Raw genomic sequence first — 26,215 nt, 5'->3', positions numbered from 1 at the left:
TAAAAGGAAGCTTTGCTGATATTGAACCAGCTGTGTGGCATCAGTGTGATGACACACAGCTGGTTCAATATCAGCAAAGTGTCCCTGCTTCCCTTCACTGGTTCCTGTACAGCAGGGTCGGTTTTTGTTTCACTGTTATAATCATTTAAAAAGCAAAAGCAGCATGTGTATACAGAGCCAGCGTGATGCTACCTTATGATTAGCCTGCCTGCTTTGGAAATGTGTGCGTATCCCTTATAAGATCGACCACAAACATTATCACTGCACAATCTAATCTTATAGCATTACATTTACTTCCTGTCATTCCGTGTTTGGAGAATATTCCTCCGACCTCTTTGTGTTTCCACCATCTTCTCCTGCTTAAACTCTTAAACCATGTCCTCTTTACAGTTTTTCACCTTGGGAGCACTTTTAAGGTTTAAAATGCTCTGTGGATAAATTTAATCTTTACCAGGACCTAGTCTTAACTTTTTAAGGGGAAATTCTAAGGATATGTCACAAGATTTTTTCTAGAATTTTGTCACCAGGAGCAGCTCTTTGTAAGAGGAAGCTTTGTGAAGATGTTCAGGAGGTTTTTACCAGGAGCTGAATTATCCACAGAGCTCTCTTTCTCTCCAGACAAATGGACAAGGGTCTGAAGCTGCTTTATTCAGTGTTTTTGTGGTTTAAATCACCTGGTCCGTTTGTTCTGGAGAGGAAGAGACCTCTGTGGATAATCCAGCTCCCGGTAAAAACCTCCTGAACAAGAAACACTGAAGGAATTCTAACCAGGAGAAGTTTCAGCTGGTTGTAATCCTCACCACTAGACAGCACTAAATATTCCTAAATTGTTTGTCCCGTAGAATAACACAGACACTTTTTAATGATGATTTATAAGCAGTTTGGGGGTTGTTCTTCTTTGGAGAACATTCTCTTATTGTTTATTTATTTACACATTTTCTCAAAGTTCAGTCTACGTGCTGACCAGAATTAGAAACAAAGTTCTGTGTATTTCTACATTTCTTTTAAATCTTATGACACATTTGTGGAGTTGAATACGACCATGTGTGGTGCTACATGATGTTAAAGTGTTTTTATTGTCAACTTGTGTTTATAATATAAATAATAATATAATATTTTATTAGAATAAATATTTTCGTAATAGATTTATGTCTTGTTAGATATATAACTAAGGTAACTGAAAAATGACAAATAGAATTTATTATTATTGCTGTTATTGTACGGAATATATTATTATTATAAATATTTAAGTGTTATTAATTTATTAAAAAGGGGTGGGATAAAATAAGTTTATACTTCCTCCCACTCCTTTTCAGATATGTAAACAGGATTTATAGTTTTCAGTTTGTTTACCTTGTTATTTTTTAATTTTTATTATTTTTCTTTGTCCATTAGTGTATGATAATTTTGTTTTTTACATGTTCGAAATAAACTAACTATCCTGCTTGATATGACAGAATTATATTTTTCCAACTATTAAAAGTTTATCCCTCCTGTTAAAAGCAGAGCAGTGATGTGGAGCTGAAGTCCCTAATCTAACCTACTTTAAGTATTTTTAGGCGAGCTGGACCCTGAGAGCCATCTGCAGCCGCTGTAGCTGTGAAAGTAGATCATCGCGGAGGATCCCCGTCAGGGTGGCAGTCAGCCAGCCGTGGAATCTATTTATAACCAACGTCTGCCCCTCGTCACCAAACAGGAGGAAGTCCTGACTAATGCCGGATCAGGTTTCTGTCACTTTCGAGGTCTGACGACTCTGATATCAGACGGTAAGATGCCAGAGAGTGGAGAGGAAACAGAATTTAAACCAGCTTCCTGCAGGGAGATTTTGTTTTATAATCTGAATCTGCAAAGTAGCTTTAGTGCATAACTGTAATGGAGTAAAACATGTTCTCCTCTGAGATGTAGTGGAGCAGAAGTGTACAGTAGCAGAAAATGGAAATGCTCAAGTACCTCAAAACTCAAGTGCAACTTTTGGCTGAGACAAACGTTGATGTGAGGCGACGCAACAGCTGGCCTAGTTCTGTGATGTCAGTTTGGTGTATCTGAACCTTCAGAGGAAAAGTGTGTATTTTTTTGGGGTGAACTGTCCCTTTAAATTGTTGAAAGCTGAACCCAAATGGTCTCAATCAGGGATTATAGACTTTCCTGGGCATGCACACTGTGTTTCCCACAGCTTTCTCAGCTTAATTAAACCCAAATTTACTCTGACGACATGCTGGATGCAGTACTTGATTTGCCAGTAATATCTTCTAATTAATTCTCACAACTATTTTTAACATAACAATCCTTCATCACCTGATGTCAGTAAATGATAACAGAACTCAGGACTTCAAATCCAGATTTTTTTTCCTGAGGAAATCTTTGTGCGGCTCTGAGAAGTAACTTTCCTATAAGCACTCTACTCAGTTAAACCATACTGTGCTATGTTTTTGTTAAAAAAAAAAAAAAATACTGGAGTATAAGTACAGAAATAACAGCACATTTATTAAGAAAAAAACAGAATTCGAACAAATCTTGAAAATGATCAGAATGTAAAAGAAAGCTGAAGTGCAGTTGGTGTTACAGGGAGGTGATCAGTCGTCACATCTGTGATTCGAGGTAATGTTCATAATTAGCTCGAAGGACAAATTCAAAATAAGGTTTTGATTTCAAACTGCTCAGATCGTCCAGCTCCAGCAGGTCTTTAACCTCAGGCAGGTACGTCTGCAGAGGAACTCCTGGAAAACAAAGATTCATATGAGGGAGACATTAAATGATTATTTGTAAGAATACCATTTAATACAGTGGTTCCCAAGTGATGGGTCGCGGTCCTAAAGTGGGTCACAGGTCCATTCTGAATGGATTGCAAGTGACCTGCAAACTTGTCAAGTTTCTAAATAACACACTTTATTTATAAGTACAGTGAATTCCTGGCACAGAGCTTTTATTTTGAAGACTGTTTCCTGCTGTAAATTGAGTGACTAACAGACAGCTATTTGACAGAGACACCAAACTAGGTTGACAACATGGCCAAACAAAAGTATGACACTGAACTAATGACTAAGAACAAATCTGGAAGCCGTGGGTGGACCAGCTGGGAACCACTGCCTTAATACAGGGACACATTTGGATTAGACGACAATTAAGATAACAAATTGAGGAAACTGATTGATGCACTTAAAAACCAGCATCTTTTCTGATACCTGTGCTTGTTGCTTGTGTATGCTGTACGAAGTTTTTTTAACTGCATGCTTTGCATCTTAAAGCTACAGTTGGTAACTTTTATAGAAAATTAACTTTATATCCCTTTATCCACACAGGAATAGATGAGACAGATTTCACTATAATGCCTTGTAGCTTTCCTAATGGCCTTAGTGCGTGTGAAGGAAAACAACCAATCAGAGCCGAGGAGTCTCTAAGGCAGTTGTCAATCACTCCTTGTGAACTGGTCAAACTAGGCATCGCTGATCAAATATGAATCAAGATTGTGTTACTGCATTGCCTATTTCTCTCCTCAAATGTTTTCAGAAACATTTTAGTTTACTGTTTAACTGTGAAATGAGAAAGCTGGTCCAGCTGATGGGCGGTGCTTTGTACTTTAACTGTATCCAACATGGCAGTCAGGTCACAGACTGTTTCGTTGTCTACAAATTTCAGTGAAACAGTAAACTAAAATATGTTTCTGAAAACATGTGGCAATAGAATCCTGATTCATATTTGATCAGCACTGCCTAGTTTGACCACAGTTCAGGAACAGTGATCGACATGATTGACAGCTGCGTTAAAGACTCTGATTGGTTGCTGCTGCCGTGCCCAGTTGATTCTGGGGAAATGTGTTTTTTTTATTTCACAGACTGTCTAATGTACTTCTCTCAGAATATAGTGACACGCTCAGGAAATATGGCAGTCATTTCTAGAAAAGTAACCACCTGTAGCTTTAAGTGCGCGACAACTACTAATATAGTGAGTAGCACTCAAAAAATGAAGTGTTAAGTAAAGAGGTCTGCGATTTGAGACACACTGATAGTTATCCTGGAAATGTCCATGCTTGGTTAAGTAGTTAGTCAGATTTGCATTTGTGCTGCAACCAGGGGAATGATAGAAACAAAAGACATCCAGTTTTCATCTTCTACTTTTAGCTTTCTGCTAACTAGTTTCCACACACTCTAAATCACAGTACTTGGTGCACAGGCTTTACCATCATCTGTCCCATTGCTGGTACCAGTAGTAGGTTATAAGAGAGCACCAGACCAGTTTGTAATACGAGTGTTAATAGGGCAAAAGATCTGCACGCTTAACTCACAGCTCCCAGTAAGTTTAGGGATCTCTGTTAGATCAAGTCGGCTGTCAATTGTTTAATTGTTCATTGTTTACTAGCTTGTAATTCTCTTCTTCCCTGCCTTTACTGGCACTCTGCTGCAGATCTTGGCTCATTACTGCCACCTGCTGATCAGTCAACTTTCTGGGTCCTATCAACACAGTGTGCAGATCTTTTGTTGGACTTTTAGGTTTAGTTTTTGTTTTAATCCAGCACCCGAACAAGATTTGAACATGTAGATTTATGCATCTAATTACATTTGTGGATGAAATAAATGTTATTCTTAAATCCTCCTGGCTGTACTTTGCCTTATTTACTAAACGCAGCTTCTTGAGTGTTTCTCACCTTCCTGGATGAGTTTGAGGAGGATCTTGACGAAGATGCTGTCCTTGGCGACCTCCAGAGGGTCGTCGGCCCCGTCAGCAGAGGACCAGCTGAGAGGCACACACCATCAAATAAATCAGTATTTCCTCCTACTAATTTTTCTTATGTGAATATTAAATTTCATCTGAAAGGAGCTCTGGGGTGCATTTAATGATTTCTCTCACAGAGCTTGTCAAAAATCTTCCAGCTTAATTAAATTTAATTAACTTTTCAAAAATAAAACATGACAGAAGGATCTTACTCATCTCTCCTGAGCGCCTTGGCGAAGATCTCACACTTCAGCGAGTCGATGTCCTCGACTTCCTCCTGCAACAAAGAAAACCCACAAAAGTTTTATTTCAACTGTGTTCAAGCTGCGACTAGTCAAACCTCAACCAGACGAATAATTCAATAGGTTACCTCATCGATGTACTCCAGCAGATCCAGAGCCTTTTTGAAGTCGTACTCGTTGGCTCGCCTGTTGTCATCACAGATGTACAACTAAGGAGAGGAGGAAATGCTGAAGTGAGCCACAACTGTAGAGTAACTGTCAGAGTGTTAAGTGAATTTATGGCTGTAATCTGGTTTCCTTCTTCATATTAAGGGATTAAAAGTAAAATAACTACAGAAATGTGGTTGTTCAGTGTTTTATAACAAACTTTCTTAAAAATGTTCACAATTGAAATTAACATTTTTGGAGAAAAACACAATGCTGTCATTTATAGGCAAAGACAGGACAGTCGAGTCTTCAGCATGTTGGTTGCCAAGGTTGTGACTCATATGTCGAAAAATAGTGTGAATCAAACTTCACCCGTGGACGTCACATCCTGTTTAGGTGGGAATCTGACCAAGTTGCAAGTAGAATAGGTTTCAGAGTTAAGGCCTTTGCAAACTGAGTCCGTTTTTTAAAAAATCATTACGCACAGAAACCTTGCTAGAACTGTCCTCCACTTTCTGTGTGTGGTCCTCATCCTCCTCTTCATCATCATCACCCACCTGAATATTACTATCTGACCTGTTGAATGTTAGCTATCTGAGAAATGATTCTGTGCGCCCCGTTTCTTTGTCTTGTCTCAGTCCCATCGCCATATTTTCTTGACTGATTCTTGGTGAAACGTCTCTAAAGGCTTTGACGGAGGCCGAAAACGCAGAAAATCGAACCTGTTCCCAAAATTTTAATGACGGACTCAGCGTGCGAACATGACTAATACAACGTGAGGTCGTATTCATTTTTTATTTTACGTGCAACAACTTTGAACGAAAAAACCTGACTCAGCGTGCAAAGGCCTCAACACAACACCTGCTTTATCTGTTTTTCTCTGTGCATGTTAACTTAGTCAAGTGAAGATCTAGTTTGAAGTTTAGTTCACCCAAATCAAACATTTTCTCCCTCTTTAAAATGCCCTGTGGAGTTTTTTTGTGCACAAAGTTTGTTTGTATTCAGTGTTTCTTGCATAAGCTCACTGTGTGTATCACTGAGCTCTAAGAAACGTCTGCAAAACTTTTTAAATTGTTCATCATTTACTTGCTTGTAATCCTATTCTTCTCTGCCTTTGCTGGCACGCTGCTGCAGAACCTGGCTCATTACTGCCACCTGCTGATCACAGGAATACTGTGACACCATTGTAAGGTTTGTGTATAGTGTCACACACATGGCCACGAGAACACACATGCACAAGACACAAGATGAACAAAACAAAGTCTAGAGGTCCAAATCTCTACAGGGAACTCAAAGTGCATTACGTGAATGTGGATTTGCATATAAAAACAGCGAGTCGGGGTGTTGTGACGTGTCATACGCTGCAAATCTGTGTTGCCATTCTATATCTATAGATATGCATACAGATAAATCTCTAGATATAGTAAGTGAGTATAGATCCCAACATACAGAAACTCACCAACAGACAGACTAAATGAATGTCGTCTCTAGACCACCACCCACTGATCACAGCAAAGCCATAAATCTTAAAATCCTAAAAAGGTTCCATTTTTAAAGTTGTTTTTTCTCGAGACCTCTGCCGCCACTCAAACTACAAAGATGTTACATGTGAAATACTCAACAGCAAAGTCTCTTTCCAGAAACACAGTCCAAAGACCTCTTTGTGAGCAGTGTGTGTGTGTTTTCACCTGTATGAGGTTGTGGGCACTGAGCAGAGGCATGGTTTCGGGGTTCTGCTGCTTCTCCTCCAGCAGCTGTCGGGGCAGAGTCTCCTGATGCAGCAGGAAGCGCTCCTGCTCCACGATGTCTGATGGGACAGATAAATGACAGCATTGTTAGGTCTCGTTACAGGACGTGTTCAACACTGCAAAGTTCTGCCACTTCACTTGCGTGTCTATTATGTGGTACTCTGCTGCTTTTTCTTGTGTTGAAAAGTTGCTAAAAGTCACAGTAATATGTCAGATCCTATTTCTGCATCAGTGAGCAATCAAAAGATGACACAATGAATTGGTGGGGGAAAAGAACCTGGAAAGCATTTTGAATATTAACAAAGTGTCACCACATGGACTGAAACTTAAGAGCTAGCTTTGATCATTTAGATTTGATGAAAAAATGTTGGACATTGCACTGGAGCTACTTATTGTTCGCTTTAATTTGTTTTTATTTAACCACAAGACGGGGCTACGACATGTAAAGCAAAGAGGGGTAACAATACAGGTGACAGGTGATGGCCTGATGACTGGATGTTGCAATCATCCTATATATAGGAGACCTTGTATGGTGTTTAAATTGTAAATGAAGTGCTTTTCAGCCCATTATTTCTGTTTGACCCCTGATGAATGGATGAATGTGTAGGCTGGAGCAAAATGCTCGATAAATAAGTCGTCAGCACCAGCACTGACCGTAGAAGGCGCTGAGGTATTTCTTCATTTGAAAACAACACATCCCACCTCAAACAGTGGCTCACATTTGTCTCTTGATTGAGACAAATACTAGGTGGATTTTTTTACCGTCGACTTGTTTGTTGAGTTCATCCTCCGGCAGGTTGGACGCGAGCACCGTCAGCTTACTGAGAGCCAGCAGCGTCTTCTTCTTCACAAAGTAACGTGTCTCCATGTTGGCCTGGCTGTAGAGCGTCCTGTTGGCCTGCAGACACACGAGTCAACACGTCACTCGCAGCATCACTGTGAGAGCTACCTGAATCAGCTGCGCAGTCTGTAGATGCTGTTTTTATTTTAGGGTTCCAGCAGGAATATTGATGAATGTGACCCACAACTACTGGTTATCTTTATTTGCTTTTTTGATTTTTAATACATAGATCTGTCAGGCATACAAATGGAATAATGACTAATGCTCATTGCACTTTATATATCCACCTTATTCCTGGGGGCACAACTTCCTGTGAGATAGAGGAAGTAGCAGTAAGCTAGTTAGCCCCATAGACTGTCTGTGGTTAGTCCCAGTGGCTACTCTTGGTGGCTAACTGCCAATGCTGGTTCTTTTCCAAAGTAATATGCATCCAGTTTAGCAAATACTGATTTATTTTTTAACAAATATTTAATGTTAACTTCTAAAATGTCTTTGCGGAGGGGCGTTGGTGGCTTAGTGGCAGAGCAGGCGCCCCACGCACAAGGCTGTTGCCGCAGGGCCCGGGTTTAACTCCAGCCTGTGGCCATCTCCTGCATGTCAACCCCCCCCCCCGCGTAGTTAACGCAGACAAGCGGAGGATTAGCAGGGAAACATCACATTTATTCACTTTACATGGAGCTACAGTTAATGCTGAATTATGTGTTAGTATCTCTTAATAAGTCAACAGAAATCAGAAATCATCTTTAGAAGGAGCAGATGTTACCTTAAGCTAGCTCGGGACATGTTAAAGTTAACAATACTTTACCAGAGAAAGGCAAGCTAATTGCTAGCGTGCTGGGTTGCTTTGAGATGGCTGTCAGAGATGGCAGAGGTATGATCACATGATCCTGTTTGAGCTATAACAGGTGGTGTGTTCCACGTTTTATTAAGTAGAATAGATTACTGTAAACAAACTGTTACCATTGGAAATCGCTGGTTTCGGTTCAATGCCTGAAGTAGCACCTATATTTCACACAAGATATCATGGGGGCTAGAGATAAGGTGGATTATCTTTGACCTGAGTTAGACATAACAGGCAAAGAAAAGCAGAATATTCCATTTTAAAAAGCAATATTCAACAAATGTTTGCTGGTTACAAAATGATTTAAATGATCAACTACTGGGTAAAATTGTCAAAAAATGTATTTAGTTCCACCATGATTGAGGTCTCTACAAAGCCAAATATGTTACAATAACTCTATCATTCTACCTTAAATTAATCTTGTGTTTAATATAGCTGCTACAGGGGAAATTCAAACAAGTAAAAGCCGATAAAAACACAACAAAGAGTCACAGTGAACAAATTTAGCATCTAAAGCAGACCTTTTCTTTAGGATGTTACAAAGAATGAGATGATTAAACACCTTTGAAGGGTAAATTAAAATATATCAGCTTATTAGTTTTCTTTCTTCTGCCATTTGTTAAACAATTGATTTGAAAATTTGCACTTAACACGTTTTTTAAGGTATGTTCTTGTTGTTTTATCAGAAGTTGTCTGTTTTATTTTAGATGTTTGATGTAGAGCTGTGTCTTCTTATTACGTATAGTGCAGAGGTATGAATGAGACAATTATTTTGCACGACTCAAAAATAAAAAACAACTTTTAAAGCTCCTTTAAAGCTAAAAGAAGGCACAGCAAATAAAGTAAAAAGTCAAAACCAAAGTCAGACTGCGTTTAAAACCAGAAACGAAACTTCCGCTTGCTTGGTGTGTGTGTGTGTGTGTGTGTGTGTGTGTGTGTGTGTGTGTGTGTGTGTGTGTGTTAATATGTGTGTGCTTGTTGACTGCAAGCAGGAAGGAAGCTGTGCAAAATGTGTGTGTGTGTGTGTGTTTAATGCAGAGGCAGTATCATTGCTGCTGGCTGTGGTGAGCATCAATGTGTGTAAAGCTGCTGAAACAGGAAGGAAACTGTGTGTGTGTGTGTGTGTGTGTTTCCTCTGTTCTACACTGAAAAGGCTGCAGACTGAGACAGAAGGGAAGGAAAGATCATAACTGTGTGTGTTCTGTATATCTGTAAGTGGTAAAATTAGAAGGAAGGAAGTAGTGTGTGTGTGTGTGTGTGTGTGTGTGTGTGTGTGTGTGTGTGTGAGTGAGTGAGTGAGTGAGTGAGTGAGTGAGTGAGTGAGTGAGTGTGTGTGTGTGTGTGTGTGTGTGTGTGTGTGTGTGTGCTACATTCACTTTAGTAAACAGGAGGGAGGCTGGGAGGAAGGAGGGAATGGAAACAGAGGAAAGGAAGGGAAATAAAGAGCAGAACAACAGAAGAGAGAAAAGTAAAGGAGAGAAATAAAGATAGGATAAAAAGAATAAAATGAAGAAACAGTGACAACAGGGAAGGAAGGAAGGAAGGAAGGAAGGAAGGAAGGAAGGAAGGAAAGAGATGAGGAAGGTAAAAACAAAAGGAAAGGTAGGAAGAAGAGAGGTAGGATAGATGGAGGGAAGAAGGGAACAAAAGGGGGAAACATATGAAGGAAGAAACAAGTAAAAGGGAGGTGAGAAGGAAGGAAGGAAGGAAGGAAGGAAGGAAGGAAGGAAGGAATAATGATAAGAGGAAATTGTTTAATGTGTATTTGTTTTATCTTCACTGGGGGAGCTGAGGAGGAAGTGTAGAGAAGGAAGGAAACAAAGAGGAAACAAAGGGTAAAAAGGAATGGAGGAGAAGAGATAGGGTGCTAGGAAGGAAGGAGGAGAAAGAGGAAAGGGAGGAAAGAAGGAAGAGAAGGTCAAGTGATGAAGGAATGAAGAAACAAATATAAACGAAGAAATGAAGGATAATCAAAGTAAAGAAGCCACTTGAAGCCCTCGGTCACTGAGAAAGTGTAAAAGAGGAAGTAAGAGTCTGGTCGTCCCACAGAGGATGTGGTTGTGGTTTCGTTCTGAAGTGTTAAACAAGCTTTGTGTGTCACTGTGTGTGTGTGTGTGTGTGTGTGTGTGTGTGTGTGTGTGTGTGTGTGTGCGCCGTACACTGCGGTAGTCGTGGACGTGGATGTGGTGCAGCCAGCTGAGGTGCTGGTGGGACTGCAGGAAGCTGGCCAGATGCTGGTGCTGAGCGGCCGGCTGGGAGAGCAGCTTCCCCCTCTTCCCCTTCTCCATGTACCAGCGGAACAGGAAGTCAGCAAAGTTCTGCGACAGGAAGTGACACGTGGGACAAAGAGGAAGCTGGTTTAGTGGCTGCACAAGAACACTCTGACGTGTGAAATGAAAGTAAAACTGCGACTTCACACATCAGCAGCAGTGGGAGAAGTGTTCAGATCCTTTACTTGATAATTTACCACTCAGAGGCCCAGTCCACACGTACACATGTGTTTTTGAAAACAGGATTTTTCCCTCCTTTAAAAAAAAAAAAAAAATCCTGCCAACAAGCATTGTTATAAATAAATAAACTATCCAAATGAAAATGCAAAAACACAAATGTAGCGCAGAAACAAAAGGAAAGGCAGAAGAAAAGAGGAAAGATAGATGGAGGGAAGAAAGGAACAAAAGGGGGGAAACAAACAGGAAGGAAGAAACAAGTAAAAGGGAGGTGAGAAGGAAGGAAGGAAGGAAGGACAGAGAAACGGAAGGCAGAAAAAAAGAGAGGTAGGAGGGATGGAGGGAATTAAGGAACAAACAGGAAGGACAAAACAAGTAAAAGGAAAGTGAGAATGAATTAAGACAGGAAGGGAAAAACAAAAGGAAAGGCAGAGAAGAGGTAGGATGGATGGAGGGAAGAATGGAACAAAAGGAGGGGACAGAATGACGAAGAGAATGAAGAAACAAGTAAAAGGGAGGTGAGAATGAAGGAATGAAGGACGGAAGGAAGGAAAGATGGAAGGAAGGAAGGAAGGAAGGAAAGAAGGAAGGCATGTCAAGTGCATGACAAAGGCAGCCATGTAACCTCCACGCGAAAGCCACGCAAAGAAGAAAAACATGTTGTCCAATCAGCAGCCTGATAAAAAATCCATTACTCAAAAGCTACTTGCAGCTTGTATCACATTTATTCCTCAAGACAGTGGAAGAGAAACTTTACATTATGTCTAATAATAGGTTCGTTCGAGATGAGCCAGGCCTGCACAGATTCGATCACCGGCGATCGGCGCACAATGCATGCCGGTTAGTTTTGTGTCCGACTTCATCCCGACTTGCTCTGACGTATTAAAAAAATGAACGGCGATAAAACCACAAGAGCGAGGCCATGAACATAAACTACAGATCACCTGTAAAGCATTTTAATAAATGTATCTATCATAATTAAAACAACTGGAGACTGAAAAACTGATATACGGGTCTGATCACTTTTTTAATGAATTGACATCATTCCAGACAGGATGTTAGTGTGTCTGTGACTTCCTGAACGGACTGAAGGCTGCTGGAAACTGTCTGACTTCACTGCGGCTTTTTGTCACCGCCCCCGCTGCGGCCGCCTGCTCTCGTCTACTTTCCAGGCGAGGCGCAGTTCATCTCGAACAAGCCTAATGTAACAGACCTATTAGCGAGGTAAGAGCCAGCATTACTTTGGACGCTTCTGCCATTGTATTATGGCTTTATAATGGCTGATCAATAACAGAAATCAATGCGGTGATTAACGTTAGCTGGCAATGTATCCTGTGCAGACCTCCTGTCTGTCTCTGTAAGCTGAAACCATTTCCCTCAGTGGAAACGAAGCTTTTATTTACTTTAATTTCACAGATACGAAACAATAAATTGTGAAGACAATAAAGCCTCCACAAAAATAGCACTTTAATTCCTGTGTGTGATTTATCCCGGCTTCATATGAGCAGAGGAAATCTCTGCTCGTCGCTAGGCTAATTTATACAATGTAAAATGCCATGGACTTGTGCTAATAACGTTAGCATGATGTATTTGTTTGGAAAATGTGTTTAGTATAAGACAGTTATTTTGTCAGTGAACCTTGTGAGTTGTAATGGAGCTGAATTGTGTGCCGTTACCTTTGTTAAATATTGCTGTTGTCCCTGGTTTCATATGAGAGGAGGAAAAGACCGTCGGCCACTAGGCTAATTTATACAATGTAAAATGCCATAGGCTTGTGCTAATAACGTTAGCATGTTGTATTTGTGGGGAAAATGTGTCCAGATAAAGACAAGTGTTTGTCTGTGAATGCTGCGAGTTATAGTGAAGCTAATTTGTGTACTTGTGTTTGAAATTGTCTCTATTAAGCCATGTTTAATGTGTGTTTAATGTGTGTTTTGAATTAACTGAACTTTACAGCACTTAACACAGTCCTCTTCCACCAACTTGTGTTTTGGAGGTGTAACTGTAATGACACAGACACACCACCGCAGAACAACGGCGTAGGCTACGTGCGTAGGGTCTACACACAACCATAAATCCCCTTTAAAACGTAGGAGAATTTTCTCAACACACAAGGGATCGCTTCATCCTTCAGTTCTTCACAAACATTCAACACCAACACATCTGGAGATACATGGTTTTCACTGGACAGGAAGGGGATGAAGATTTGTCCAGTTAGATGCAGCGTACCTTTAACATGCTAACAAGCTCTTTCTAAAAGTGGACCCTTAGTGTTTCTGGTTCTTTGTGTACCTGGTCTGCGAACTTGGTCATGTAGTGCTGCAGGCGGCTCTGGTTGTCGGTCTGCTCACACATCTGAACCAGGATGTCGAAGTCACAGAACTTCTCGGCCAGCGCTGCCACCCACTGGTGCTGACCCAGCTCCACTGAAACACAACAACAACTTCACAGTCACAACAGCAACTCAAACCTACTGATATATATATATTCACTGGGTAGAAAAGTCCTCCTTTAGACACTGAGGAAGCTTAAACTTAAGATTATGTTTAACATGAACGTCCACCAGCTTCGTTAGAGGAGAAACTGTTCACCATAGTTTAAAGATTTAATGATTATTAGTTTCCTTAACTCAATTTTAAACTGTTTCTCAACTTAAATAAAATAATCAAAGAGGTCATTAGAGTCGATGAGGGTAGACTGTTCCTTTAATATCACTAGAATATACCCAATTTCTTCTCCTGCAGCAACTTTAATCTATTTTTTTTTTAGATTCTGATAACTTTTTTAACTCTTTTTTTTTTTTACTTTTTACAAACTGATGTTACTTGTGGCTGTTGAAGCAGACTCGACTGCTGATACATCAGCCGAGACGATGACAAATAATTTTTGCTGATCACATATTATATCTGTATATATGGTGACTGATAAGTATCATAAAAAATGCAGAATGGAAAGTGAGTTAAGTTTTATTAGTAGATTAAATAAGTCACTGTTTGGTTTATCAAAAATCCTTTTCACAGGCGAACAACACAGAATTTTTAACATATTTCTTACTTGGTATATTGTCGAGTTTAAGTTGTTGCTTATGGTCTATACTGATATTAATCTAACTTCCAGTGATATATTTGCTGTTGGTGTTTTAGAAACATGTATATCTCACCTGTAAAATGTCCATGTGAGCCAAACTACTAACTAAATTTATGGGATCATTTACAAAAAGCTGCTCTTGTATATTTAAGTTAAAACCAAATATCTGTCAAGATATATTATCATTACATTTATGTTGTCTATGATCAGAATCTTATTGTATTATGACTCTGTTTAATCGTTCACTTACACAGCGGGGCCAACAGCTCGGAGCGGCGCTGGCTGTACTCCATCTCCAGGCTGTTGTAACGCTCCTGTTGGGACCCTGGCGGCCTCTGCTGCTGCAAGGAGGTCAGCTGAGCCACATAGCCGCCCAGATAGATGTCCAACAGCGCCACCAGCTGCTCACAGAGGGCGCTGCGCAGCTCTGAGTCAGCATGCGGGTACACCGAGCGCAGGATGATCTCATGCTGGCGGGAGAGGACGGTGCGAACACCGCCAACACCACCTGATGCTGAAAGTGTGAAGATCGGGAGGAAGAAAAACAGTTAGTAAGTTATTTTATTCTAACAGGCTTCACTTTCTTACAGCTCTGTAGAAATAAGGCAAAGATCAACCGGACATTTTAGAATAAACACCAAGCCAGGCTGCTGTCGTCAGCAACCACTGTTTTTTAATTCCCTCGACTTAGATTTTTTTAAAAAAATGGCAGCCCACAAAATTACACCGTACAGATGAGTGAGTGCAGGTGTTCCTCTGTTTGGTCGCCAATGAGAGGATTCAGCAAGTGTTGCTTTGAAGATGATGTCTAAGCAGTTGCGGCGTCGCTACAAGGATGAGCTGAGACTGCCAACACTGAGGGGGGTGCTACCCAAAATAGAGAACCATGCAGTGGAAACGAGGCAAAAATAAAACCATGCTTTACATCTAATATCTATGCAGACTGTCTGATGATTCAGAGCTTAAACAAACACGTCTCTAGGAATTTGACTTACCTGTCCATGGAATATATTCAGGCTCTGCTGCAGCGTTTTCAGAAGCTCTGTACATGAAGGCCTTTGTCTCTCTGTACTGACCAGCAGCCTGCAGCATGTCCTGAACACACAGAGTACAAGTGGGAACATTTTATTCACTTAATTACCAGAATGTTACAAACCAGAGGTGGGTTTCATACGTTCAGGTCAGTGCTGCTGTTGTGACTCTTTGGTGATGAATGTGTACCTTGATGATGTTGTTGACCGAGAGAACCACTTCCGCCCACTGCACAGAGTCGACCGGGTTGTCCTTCAGACTCCGCTCCTCCTCGTCCAGCAGACAGTCAAACACTGAGGAGATCTGAGACACCTGTGAGAGCACCAGAAACAGATTTAATTCAGCCTTCCTCACTCACACACACACACACACACACACACACACACACACACACACTTATCATCACAGAAGAACGCAGTCAGACTCAAACCTCTCGGAAGAAGACGTCAGCAGCAGTGAGGCTGGGTGGCACGGCAGTGCTGTTCCTCTGCAGCGCAATGCCAATGGCCCGGTTCACCAGCTCGCTGTGCTTGGTGTGGTGGTTCTTCAGCGCCATCGCAGCCTGAAGCTTCTCGGCGTGTTCGCACAGCAGAAGGCGTGTCGCCATGGGAGATGAACGCACCGTCACCTGGCTGAGTCGGTCCAGCAGACCCACCTGACAGAAGAAAATATTCAATCTACTTTTCTGTTCTTTCTAAATCCAGCCTATCTGTGTCTTCAATCTTTATTATCTACTTTTCTCATATATACTCAGTGTCCACTTTTGTAGGTACGATACAATCTAATGCAACCCAGAACAACTGTTCGGCCATAAAGTCTACTTTTATGACATATGTTTATTATATGTTTTAGCATCTCATATCAGGCCCAGCTTTGCTGGATCATTACATATTGGGTATGGAATTAATCTGCAGAGGCTCTAGTTTCAAGAGACAAGACTTTTCTATGGCTGTCAGTTCTTGAGGCACGATGAAGGCCAAAATGTGGCCTGCAACAGACGGTAAAGTTTCTTGTTTTAACCAGAGATGATCTGCAGAAATGCTTCTGCTACGTCCACCACCAGCCAGTTAGCAGCAGTGTCATATTCTTTTCTTTTAAAGCCACTTCACATGATCCTCTGCATCATTTTTTAAACAAATGTAAGATGTTCCAGCTGCATTTGTGTATGTGTGTGTCTGTGTGTGTGTGTACCTGGAGCAGGAAGTCCATGAAGCAGCCGTGGGCCTTCATCTTGTCCTCCAGCTGGTGGAGGATGATGAGGGAGGTGAGAGGGAAGCCAGCACTCTCTGGAATAACAGAAACAGAGGTGTTTTTAGGAAATAAACACAGAACTAGAATTACTGCGTCACGGTTGTATGCCTCCGGGAACCAGGCAAGTTGCAGTTTACACCCATGTCTGTGAAAACATGGATGCTTCACACACATCTTCCCTCCGACAGCACAGAAGATCTATACAATCAGCACAGTTTCAAGGTAAATACCCAAGATTAATGTCACTAATTCAGTATCTGATCAAACGTCTCCCCTTCTGTTCCTGAGATACTCTCTCCCCGTTCCCCTCCTCACCATCAGGGACAGACTCGGCCCAACGGGGGTCAGACGCCGGGTAATCGTCCACCAGGTCCAGGTTGATTCTAGTCACCATGCCGTCCAGCTCGGCTCCCTCCTCCCCATCACTGTCGGCGGGGAAAAGCTCGTCTGTGACCGTTTGAGCGCCCACCAGATCGTTACTGACGAAGGAAAGATAATTATTTTTTATTTACAGTATTACAGGGACTAAATCCTGGTATTCTGAATCCTAAAAGACGCAGATTCAGTCTAAAAATGATGAATTACAGACTTTAAAAACAATTTTTGTTCAGTAATACATTTTCAAAACCATCAATAAAGATTTTGTTTTGTGAGTTACTTATTGACGTACCGACAGAACTGCAGGAAAGCCGCCTTCAGCAGTTTGGTTTTGTCCTCCTGAGCTACGGGCTCTGCTCTGGTTGGAGTCTCCATGGCTGAAACCTTTGACAATCAAAATTGGAAATGCATTCAAATCAAGTCAAAGTCAAATGCGTAACTACATGGTTGAGCAGTGTTTTCTTTACTTCTTTCTAACTGGACTTCCTTTGTGTAAATAGTTATGAGATGAAAATATCGGACTAGAGGCTGGTGGAAGTAATTATCAGCTGCCTGCAGATGTTACATAAATTAAATTCTTCTTGCTCTTTTATGCTACAGTCTTTTCTCTAGAGTTTTACCTCTGGAGCTGCAGCCAATGAGGAACACAGTGAGTCCTCCATGGTCTCCGGCAGGATGGAGGCACTCTCCCGGGCCACCACTGCCACCAAGCCACTGTTCTGGGAGAAAAACACGGGCAGGTTGGCACAGCAGCCTCCTCCACGTACACCATCACCTGGACGGTCGGACAGAGAGGGCGACATCATCATTATGTAATGCAGGGACGTTTTCTGTTTGATCATCATGTGGTTGGTAATTATCAGGTCTTTTCATCATGGGTCCATTTGGATTTATTTTTGTCATAGCTCCTCATTTGTTTTTGTTTTTTAAATGTTTGTTTCTATAATTGTCATAACCTCTCAAGGACATTTTAAGTCTTATCAACTATAGTCACTCTGCCTTATATAAAAATAAAAAATGCTTGTTCATCTGATGCCAGAGAGCATTTTTCTTTAGAGAGCTGAGTTCTCTTTTCTCACCAGGTGAGTTAAAGCAGATTTTCTCATCAGGTAGTCCTCCTCTGCTGGTTCCTGTAGAGCAAGCAAACACCAGCTCCTCGTTATAAAGGAAGGCAGTGGAGCCGGGGGAGCGTGGCAACACCAGCCGCGTAGACTGTAGGGCCTCCTCGCTCTGAGGAAACAAGACATTGAGGAAAAGTGTGTGAAAAATTAAATGTACATCTAAAATAAAGGGAAAAAGGGAAACATGGATAACAGCAGACCTATACAGATTAGGATCAGTATCAGCATCAGGACTGACCTGGAACGGAGGGTTGTACTTGGTGACTTCCACAGTGAACTGGTCGGAGATGGCGGCCCCAGTGTCCTGCAGGGTGACCAGGCAGAAGTAAGCCAGGCAGGGCGTGTCCGACGGGTGCCAGGCTGCAGCCAGAACCACCAGGCCGGCTCTGAAAACAACAACAGCACAGACTCTTGCTCATCTCCACCTCAGTTATACTCAGTAATTATTTGAATTCATTTGAACAAAGTGCTTAATGTCAGTGCCCAGCAATCCTGTAAGATGGTGTCAGAAAAAGAAAAACTGTAAAGGTTCCCTGTGATATCTGTAGTCTTTCAATAAAAAGTTTCAAAGGGTGGACGAGGAATAGAAAACAATTTGAGATCCATCAAAAACAAGTAAATAAGTAAATAAATAAGTTCAAATAAACAAATAACAAAAAAGAATATGCCAGCTAAAAAGACATATTAATAAAAATAAATAAATACAAAATAATCCTAATTACAAAATTAAAAAAAGAAAATAAAATTAATTGAAATAATAATAATACTAAATAATTAAATAAATAAAAGACAGTTCGATTATTAGCCAGGCTAACAAGGTAGGTCTTGAGTCTGCTTTTAAAAACCTCAACACTCTCTGCACAAACGTGAACCATAGTTATGAAATGATGCCTCACCAAACCAATGTCCACGTCATCCAAGGTTTCTTTGAGTGCGGCGACCCATTTATTTTCACATATGCTAAACTCACACAGGTAAAATATTGTATGTTCATCTCAGGTAGGTTTCCACTTAACTGTTTTAACAATTTTAGTTTCCACGCTACAAACTCTTCATACTACCACACATCATGTTCAAAAAAACATTTGCTCACCCTGTCACACACCTGATGCTCACCAGCAGCACCTCAACTATATCACTTGTGTTACCTGCTCCAGTGCGCCACCCCATGTACAAACAGCAAAACTGCATCTATTTACATGCATTCTACAAAGGATGTTATTGTAGCAGAGGTGAGGAGCGTAAAAACATGGCTTCATATTGTTCTTTTGTTCACCAGGATCTTCTCTGTACTGACTGTATGTGATTATAAATTGTTAGACTTAAGCATCCAGTTGTCTCCTTGCATTAAAGTTTAAAAAAAATAAGTGTATTTCCTGTTGAATGACCTTTATTTAAAAGGTTAGACCTCACATTCAGTTAGAGTTGATTAATAATAATAATAATAATAATAACAATAATAATAATTAATAAAGACATTGCTCAAGTTGATGGATTCTAAAATTTTGAATCCAAAATTTCAGCCTAAAATACGACAAAGACCTTTTATTTTGAATTGTAAAACAAACAGGAAGTCATGCTTGTTTATATAAACACACACAGACAGATGAAAACACTCACTGGCTGAGCTTCATATCCAGGTACGTCACATTCGCTCCCTCCTTCAGCTCCTCGTAGTTGCTCTCTGACCCCTGGTGGCAGAGACATCTTTAATGTATGACCATGAGAGACATTCCCAGTATTCAAACATTTAATGTTACAGAAAGAATCTGATCAACGTGGAACAATATGGCTGCCTATTTCCAACATAAATTATGGAAGTTAAGAATATAACTGGAGAATTTGATTTAATAAAAACAGCTTTGAGTTACAGTTTCTGTATCATTTACCTCCTGTTAGAATATAAAATGCTTTCACCAACACTGTTTCTCAGTGTGATGGGCCACCAGTGGTCAAGAGGTGTACTCGAGTACAAACTTCAGGTACTAGTACTTTACTTAAGTCGTCCCTTTTCATGCTACTTTGTTGTACTTTTTTCTCCAATACATTATCCAACACCTTCAGTTACTTTAAAAATCAAGATTACACATATATAACAAAAGAGGAAAGTTTAAAATGATGAAGCACAGACGAAAACTAAGCTTTGTTTTGAAACACCTGATGGTTTCATACAGAGATCTTTAAAAAACTTTTCTGTATGGGGAAAAAAAGTACCATGACTACTCTGAAATAACATTTGAGAAATACTTCACGGTTAAAACATGTCAGCATTGTTGTGGATGTACAAAATAAAGTCAATCAAAACTACATAATTAATCCATACAATTGCAGCCAGCTGTGGATGTATATAAAGTTCAATAAAACAGCCAGGAAAATAAAAATATGTACATTTTCCAGCTTGAATAATTCAATTATAAACATGGAATCAGTGCTGTGACGGTCGACACGCGCAGAGCTAAAACCCCAAACGGAGCTACGACTTAGATCTAAATCAGAAAACACACTGCTTTTACTTTTGATACCTTGACGTGATACCAGTGACACCTATGTACTTTTACTTAACTAACATTTTCAATGCAGAACTTCACTTGAGACAGTATTTCTACAGTGTGGTATTAGTAATGTTACGTAAGTAAAGACTATGAATACTTTCTCCACCACTGTGTGACATGGAGTCAGACTGATACACAGTGTTATGTGTATATGATTGTGTGTATCCTCGTACTGACCCAGATGGCATCGGCAATGCTTTCGGTCAGAGCTCTCTGGGTGTCCCAGCTGAGGATCTGGTGCTCCCAGCTGTCGTCCACCTCCCATTTACTCAGACTGGAGCTGGTCAGCGTGTAGAGGCAGTTGGCTCCGCCCACCCACAGCACACTGTGGAGCTGCAGCCGGAAAACAGAAACAAGAGTGAGGCTGGAGGCGTTCACCATCTAACACAAGTCAACCTGCAGCAACAATACCTGTACCTCAGACTTGATACTGTACCTGTAGCTATATGTCACTGTTCATACATAACTTTGAGCCTTGTCGTTATCTGTTCATATTTTATGTATATTTTGGATTTGCATCATATTGGTATTTTATATTCGCAGTCTTTCCTATTTTGTGCTGCATGTTGCTCAGGATAAATAAAGTTCTGCTTTATACACTATTCATATGCACCTGTGCTACTACTACCCTTTAAACAATTTCTGAATTTGCTCCAAAAATAATGACTCATTTCTCTCTGCCACCGAACTGTAAACCAAATTTCTTTTAAATTCATCACGTTTTTGTGAAAGCAAATAAATAGACTAACGAGACCCAAACATAACATCTGTGGTGGAGGTGATTAAATACATTTACTACAAATAAAAAGGTACCCAAACCTTACTTGAGTGTTTTCTTTTCCTGTCACGTTATACTTCTACTCCACAACATGTATCTGACAGCTTTACTTATTCAGAAACTTAGGATTTTTGTGTAAAAAAAAAAATAAATAAATAAAAAAATGAAGAGTTTATAAAAATAAAATAAAATCTGCTTTAAAAACGATCATTAGTTAATAGCTCAAAATGAGCTCCGCCTCAAGCAACAACAACAAAATCCTACTTTTACATGAATGCATGAGTCAGAATCATCTAATGAGATCATATAACAGTATAACAGTCACAGGGGACATTTTTCTGCACCAGTACTTTAACTTTGTTGGTAAAAATCCTGCAAATTTGGTTACTAAAGAATTGTGACCAAGATACTTTGCAGGACATTTTATGGTTTAAAATATGGGGTTACATATGCCTGTAAACATTGCAGAGCTTTGTCAGATATAATACAAGTTACATTTGTACACCTGATTTATGGAGGACTGTTGAATCCTTCAACAAAGCTAACAAAGAGCTTCTGTGGCAGGGTGTGTAAATCTGGGTGGCTTTTAAAGTCAGCAGCCACGGCACTACTCATTAGCTTCACGTTATAGCTGCTTCAGGTATGAGTCAATAGTTTTTGGATACTTACTGGGTTTCAGAATTTAGTTTTATAGGTACAGACTGATGCTGATGCTTCCACTGACAGCCCAACACCAGCTAACATCCGCTGTACTGTTTTATCTTTACAGTAGAATCTGTTAGCATGACTCACTGTGTCGTTGGCCGGCGGGGAGAGGATGCCGAACAGACTGGAGACACGGCGTCCGATGCCGGAGAGCATGCCCTGACCCTGTTGCAGGGCTCGGTACTGCAGCTTCCCCGAGGGATCTGCGCTCGCTCTCAACAGCCGATTCTTCTCTGAGGACAAGACGAAGCTTCCACCCTGACAGGGGAGAGAAAAGTCAGAAATAAAAACAGCAGCAAGAGATGATCTGTGTGATTACAGATGAAGGCTGAAAGTCTCTTTGTTTGGTTTGTTTGAGCTCCCAGCGATTAATAAAAATTAGAGTCGTTGTATCAGAGTCAGGTTAGCTGTTTAAGATGCAAAGGCATAAAATAAATCAGATTTATTGGACTTACATTGACAGCAACTACAAAGTTGCAGAGGTCTCCCAGGTCCACGTCGGTCTCTGTGTAGTTGCCCTCCTGGGCCAGGCTGGGCCACAGGCGAGCCGTTCCCTCCGCAGCCACCGCTAGGACAGAGATGGACTGAACTCCAGCTGTCTCTAGAGGAGCGGTGGACGACACGGCCACAAGATCGGCAGTGTAGTTATACTCACTGCTGGGCAGCTGCAGCTCCTTACACACTGACAGCTGCAGGAAAAACACAAAGAGAGTTGGTGGACTAGAATTATGAATCTGTGAGTCTTTCTTCTCACCTGCAAGTAACTGTGTGAACCAGAAAAATATGTGAGCTCATGATTTATTGACTCTGGGAGGTGCGACTGGTCCCCCTCCGCTTTGGACAGATGTTTGAGATGATCACCGTGAAGAGGTGAGAAACAGGGAAAATTCTTGATTAACTGAAGTCATAGGCAACTATATCAAAACATCTGTACGCTCAGTACTTCCCAAACACACAGCCTTTTTTAAAGATTTTTTTTTGGCGTTTTAGCCTTTAATTGATATGACAGCTTAAGCGTGAAGGGGGGTGAGAGAGAGAGGGAAGGACATGCAGCAAAAGGCCACAGGCTGGAGTCGAACCCGGGCCGCTGCAGCAACAGCCTTGTACATGGGGCGCCTGCTCTACCACTAAGCCACCGATGCCCCACACGCAGCCTTTTTTGTCAGAGAACCTGGTCGCCTATGACTTAAATTCATCAACAATCTTCTCTGTTTTTTTGATTCTTTGTTCATGATGGAGGCATGCAAGAAAGACAAAGTCAGAGTCTCTGTAGTCAGAGCATTCTTTGCTAAACTTTCTCATTGGACAGTTAAATCTCTGGACAGGAAAGTTAGTCTTTGTTTTGTTACTTTGCAAGTTTTAGTTTTTGGATCTTGAGCTGTACCTTGGCCACAGCAGTCTGACAGATCTTCCAGATGATCAGTCTCTCTCCGCAAACCATCCAGGCCCAGCCGCTCTCATTCACCTTCACTGAGATCTGGTCATCAGCTACAGGAACCAACACACATACAACTGTTAAATGGAAGAAGTTTAACAGGATACGGTACTTGCAACAAACCATCACAGACAGACAAGTTTTCTTTACCGTCAGCCATCGTCAGTGCCTCCATCACTTTGACAGGAAGCGATGAGCCGAAGGTTTGCACATCATAGTTGATTGAATCTGCAGCTGCGTGGCTCTGCACTCTGGTGGGTGTTGACCTGATGGACAGAGAATTAAATGAAGTGAAAATGGAGGGGTTATTGTTGGTTGAACGAATGTTTTATTACAATAATACAAGCTTGAAACCATCTTTTTTTAATGTGAGCACGTGTAAAAAGTCTCCTCTTCAAAAACTAAAATAAAGGTGAGATTCTCCGTCCAGTCATGTTTGTTTTTCAATATCTTAAATAACCAAATGTACACAGTATGATAACAGTCAACTTGAAACTGGTACATCACGGCAACCCTAATATTAGCTGTAGAGTCTTTCAATAGAAAAAATTACATTTCAGGCTCTGAGGGGTGAACTTCTCAGACACGTTTTCTGGGCAACAACAATAAACCAATGTCATGTGGATACCACCCAACATGTTCCACCCACTCAAACACCGTTGCAGACCAAGTACCCCCCTCATGGCAACAGTATTCCCCAATGGCAGTGGCACCCCAACAGAAAAAGCAGCATGCCACACAAGAAAAACTGTTTAGAAATGGCCTGTGGAGCGTGACAAAAAGCTCAAGGCGTCGACCTGGCTTCTACATTTCCCAGGTCCCAATCTGCTCAAGGATTCTTGTGATGTGCCGGTACCCCAGATGTACCCCTAATCCAAGATGGGGCCTCCTTGGATTGGACTTGGCTCTGACCTGTCGAGGCATGGACACAGGATCTCTGGGAGTGTCCTGTGGTGTCTGGCACCAGTGAGTTGGTGGCAGATCCATTTAGCCCAGTGGGTTGTGACGTGGGTTAATGGCACGTGCCACAGATGCTCATTCAGATTGGGATGTGGGGAATTTGGAGGCCAGGTTGACACTTTGAGGTCTTTGTCACGTTCCTTGGGCCATTCCTGAGCGATGATTGTAGTGTGGCATGGTGCTTGTTCTGCAATGGTGTTTGAGTGGGTGGAACATGTCGGGTGGTATCCACATGAATGCCAGAACCAAAGGTTTCCCAGCAGAACAATGCATTGGAACAACATAATCAAAGTTATTCACATCACCTGTATGAACTAGTATGTAAAACCACGTGTAAAACTAAAACCATGAAACGTTTATACATAAAATATTTAAAGGATCACAGTAGTTCACACTTAATTTCCTGTTAGTCGCATAGTTTCAGCTGTACTCTTATTAACTGTTCATTACTTTAACAAAATATACAATTTTATACTCTTACCATGTCTTGTTAAGTGACTAAGACTGTCATTTAAATGTAGAGGAGTTAAAAGTATAACAGTGATAAATGTAGTGGAGTAGAAGAAGGAAGCAGCATGAAAAGACTCAAGGAGAAATAGATTTGTACTTAACGTTAAATTAAATTCAGTGCTGCCAATTATATCCCCTATAATGATTTAAACCTTCATGAAGCGGGAATGTATTACAGTATTGTTGTATTAAACGATATTCGTTTGATCTAGATGTACCTAATAAAGTGGCAGCATGGTGTATTTTGCACAAACAACAGGTAAAACGCTACCGGTCAGCGTTTTCACTCACCTCGCCGACAGAGGCGTCCTCCGCGGGGAGAACAGCAGGCTGGTGGCCGCGCCGGAGACGCTCTTCCTCCCGGTGTTCCTGCCCTGCTGCCGCCGGCCGGAGCTCGGAGCACCGCGGGGGCTGAACATACCTGCTGTATGGGACCCGGTACTGCTCAACAGTCGAGGAATATATCAAGTTTTAACCGAGAAAAGAAAACGAACACCCCAAACTTCTCCGTCAAATCTTCTCCAAACAGCGCGCGGTGCAGTCGCTTGAAATATACGTCATCACCGGGTTAACGGAAAGTCCCGCCCTCCGCACAAAACGACACTTTTTTTTAAAAAAGATGCGAAGGCAAAAAATAAATCAGATTTATTGGACTTAAATTGACAGCAACTCATTTTAAAATATTTTTTTAATGACATTTAACGATGAAAAACTAATTATCTTGACAAAATAATAATAATAATAACAATAATAATAATAATGATGATGAATTTTAGTTATTAAAAAGACATACTAGAAGTTTAGAAAATATATATTTTTAGTGCTGCTAAGTACAGCTGACACAATTTAATCGATTGCCAGAAAATTATTGTAAACTACTTTGATTTTTTAAAAATATTTTATGTATAAACATTTCATAGTTTTAGTTTAACGTGGAGATTGAGAGATTTGCCGCTTTTCCTTCTAATAATGTTTATAGTTGAAATGCAGATAATTGTACACATGTACATACTTCTTATGTTCATTCTTATTCTCGTTTTTATTCAATTAATGAATTTATTGCAGCAAACACTGTAGCATAATACACATTTTATTTTATTGTATTTTATCACCTTGTAATTTGCTTATTTAAAACACTGAAAAATATGCAAATAGGCGGAAAATCTGAGCTTTATTTAATTATTTTTTAAAGAAGAGACTTTTTACACATGCTTACTTTAAAAAAAGATGGTTTCAAGATATTTTTGGTATATTGTCATAAATTCTAGTTTTTATTTTTTTTCATCGACAGCCGAACGACAGAAATCACTATGAACTACTCCTAAAAGTTGAGATTTAATTAAAATGACCTGCTGGCGCTTGTTTACCGTAATTTTTAAATGAAGTTTGGTTTAGTTGAATTAGCCGCGCACGTAGAGACCAATCCAGAC

At 40.7% G+C, this 26,215-nt stretch overlaps 1 protein-coding gene across 1 annotated transcript; it reads right to left on the bottom strand.

Annotated features, from left to right (window-relative positions):
* Positions 1-2,457: 2,457 nt before the first annotated feature.
* On the bottom strand, positions 2,458-25,361 carry nup133 (nucleoporin 133). Its single transcript, XM_049571017.1, is given in 27 exon segments — positions 2,458-2,717; positions 4,643-4,731; positions 4,923-4,987; positions 5,081-5,161; positions 6,788-6,906; positions 7,610-7,745; positions 10,689-10,847; positions 13,269-13,402; positions 14,314-14,577; positions 15,059-15,158; positions 15,285-15,407; positions 15,526-15,750; positions 16,287-16,381; positions 16,662-16,825; positions 17,017-17,108; positions 17,345-17,499; positions 17,804-17,954; positions 18,084-18,231; positions 19,466-19,536; positions 20,575-20,730; positions 21,968-22,138; positions 22,336-22,569; positions 23,265-23,368; positions 23,466-23,581; positions 25,077-25,237; positions 25,240-25,298; positions 25,301-25,361. Coding segments are annotated over 27 exon segments (3,555 nt in total). The 5' UTR covers positions 25,347-25,361; the 3' UTR covers positions 2,458-2,580.
* Between the last annotated feature and the right edge of the window lie 854 nt (positions 25,362-26,215).

Source organism: Epinephelus fuscoguttatus, linkage group LG3 (assembly GCF_011397635.1).
Source record: "Epinephelus fuscoguttatus linkage group LG3, E.fuscoguttatus.final_Chr_v1".
In the NCBI taxonomy this organism is placed as follows: Eukaryota; Metazoa; Chordata; class Actinopteri; order Perciformes; family Serranidae; genus Epinephelus; species Epinephelus fuscoguttatus.
The sequence above is the reverse complement of the archived record's forward strand: the minus strand, read 5'-3'. Positions and strand labels throughout refer to the sequence as shown.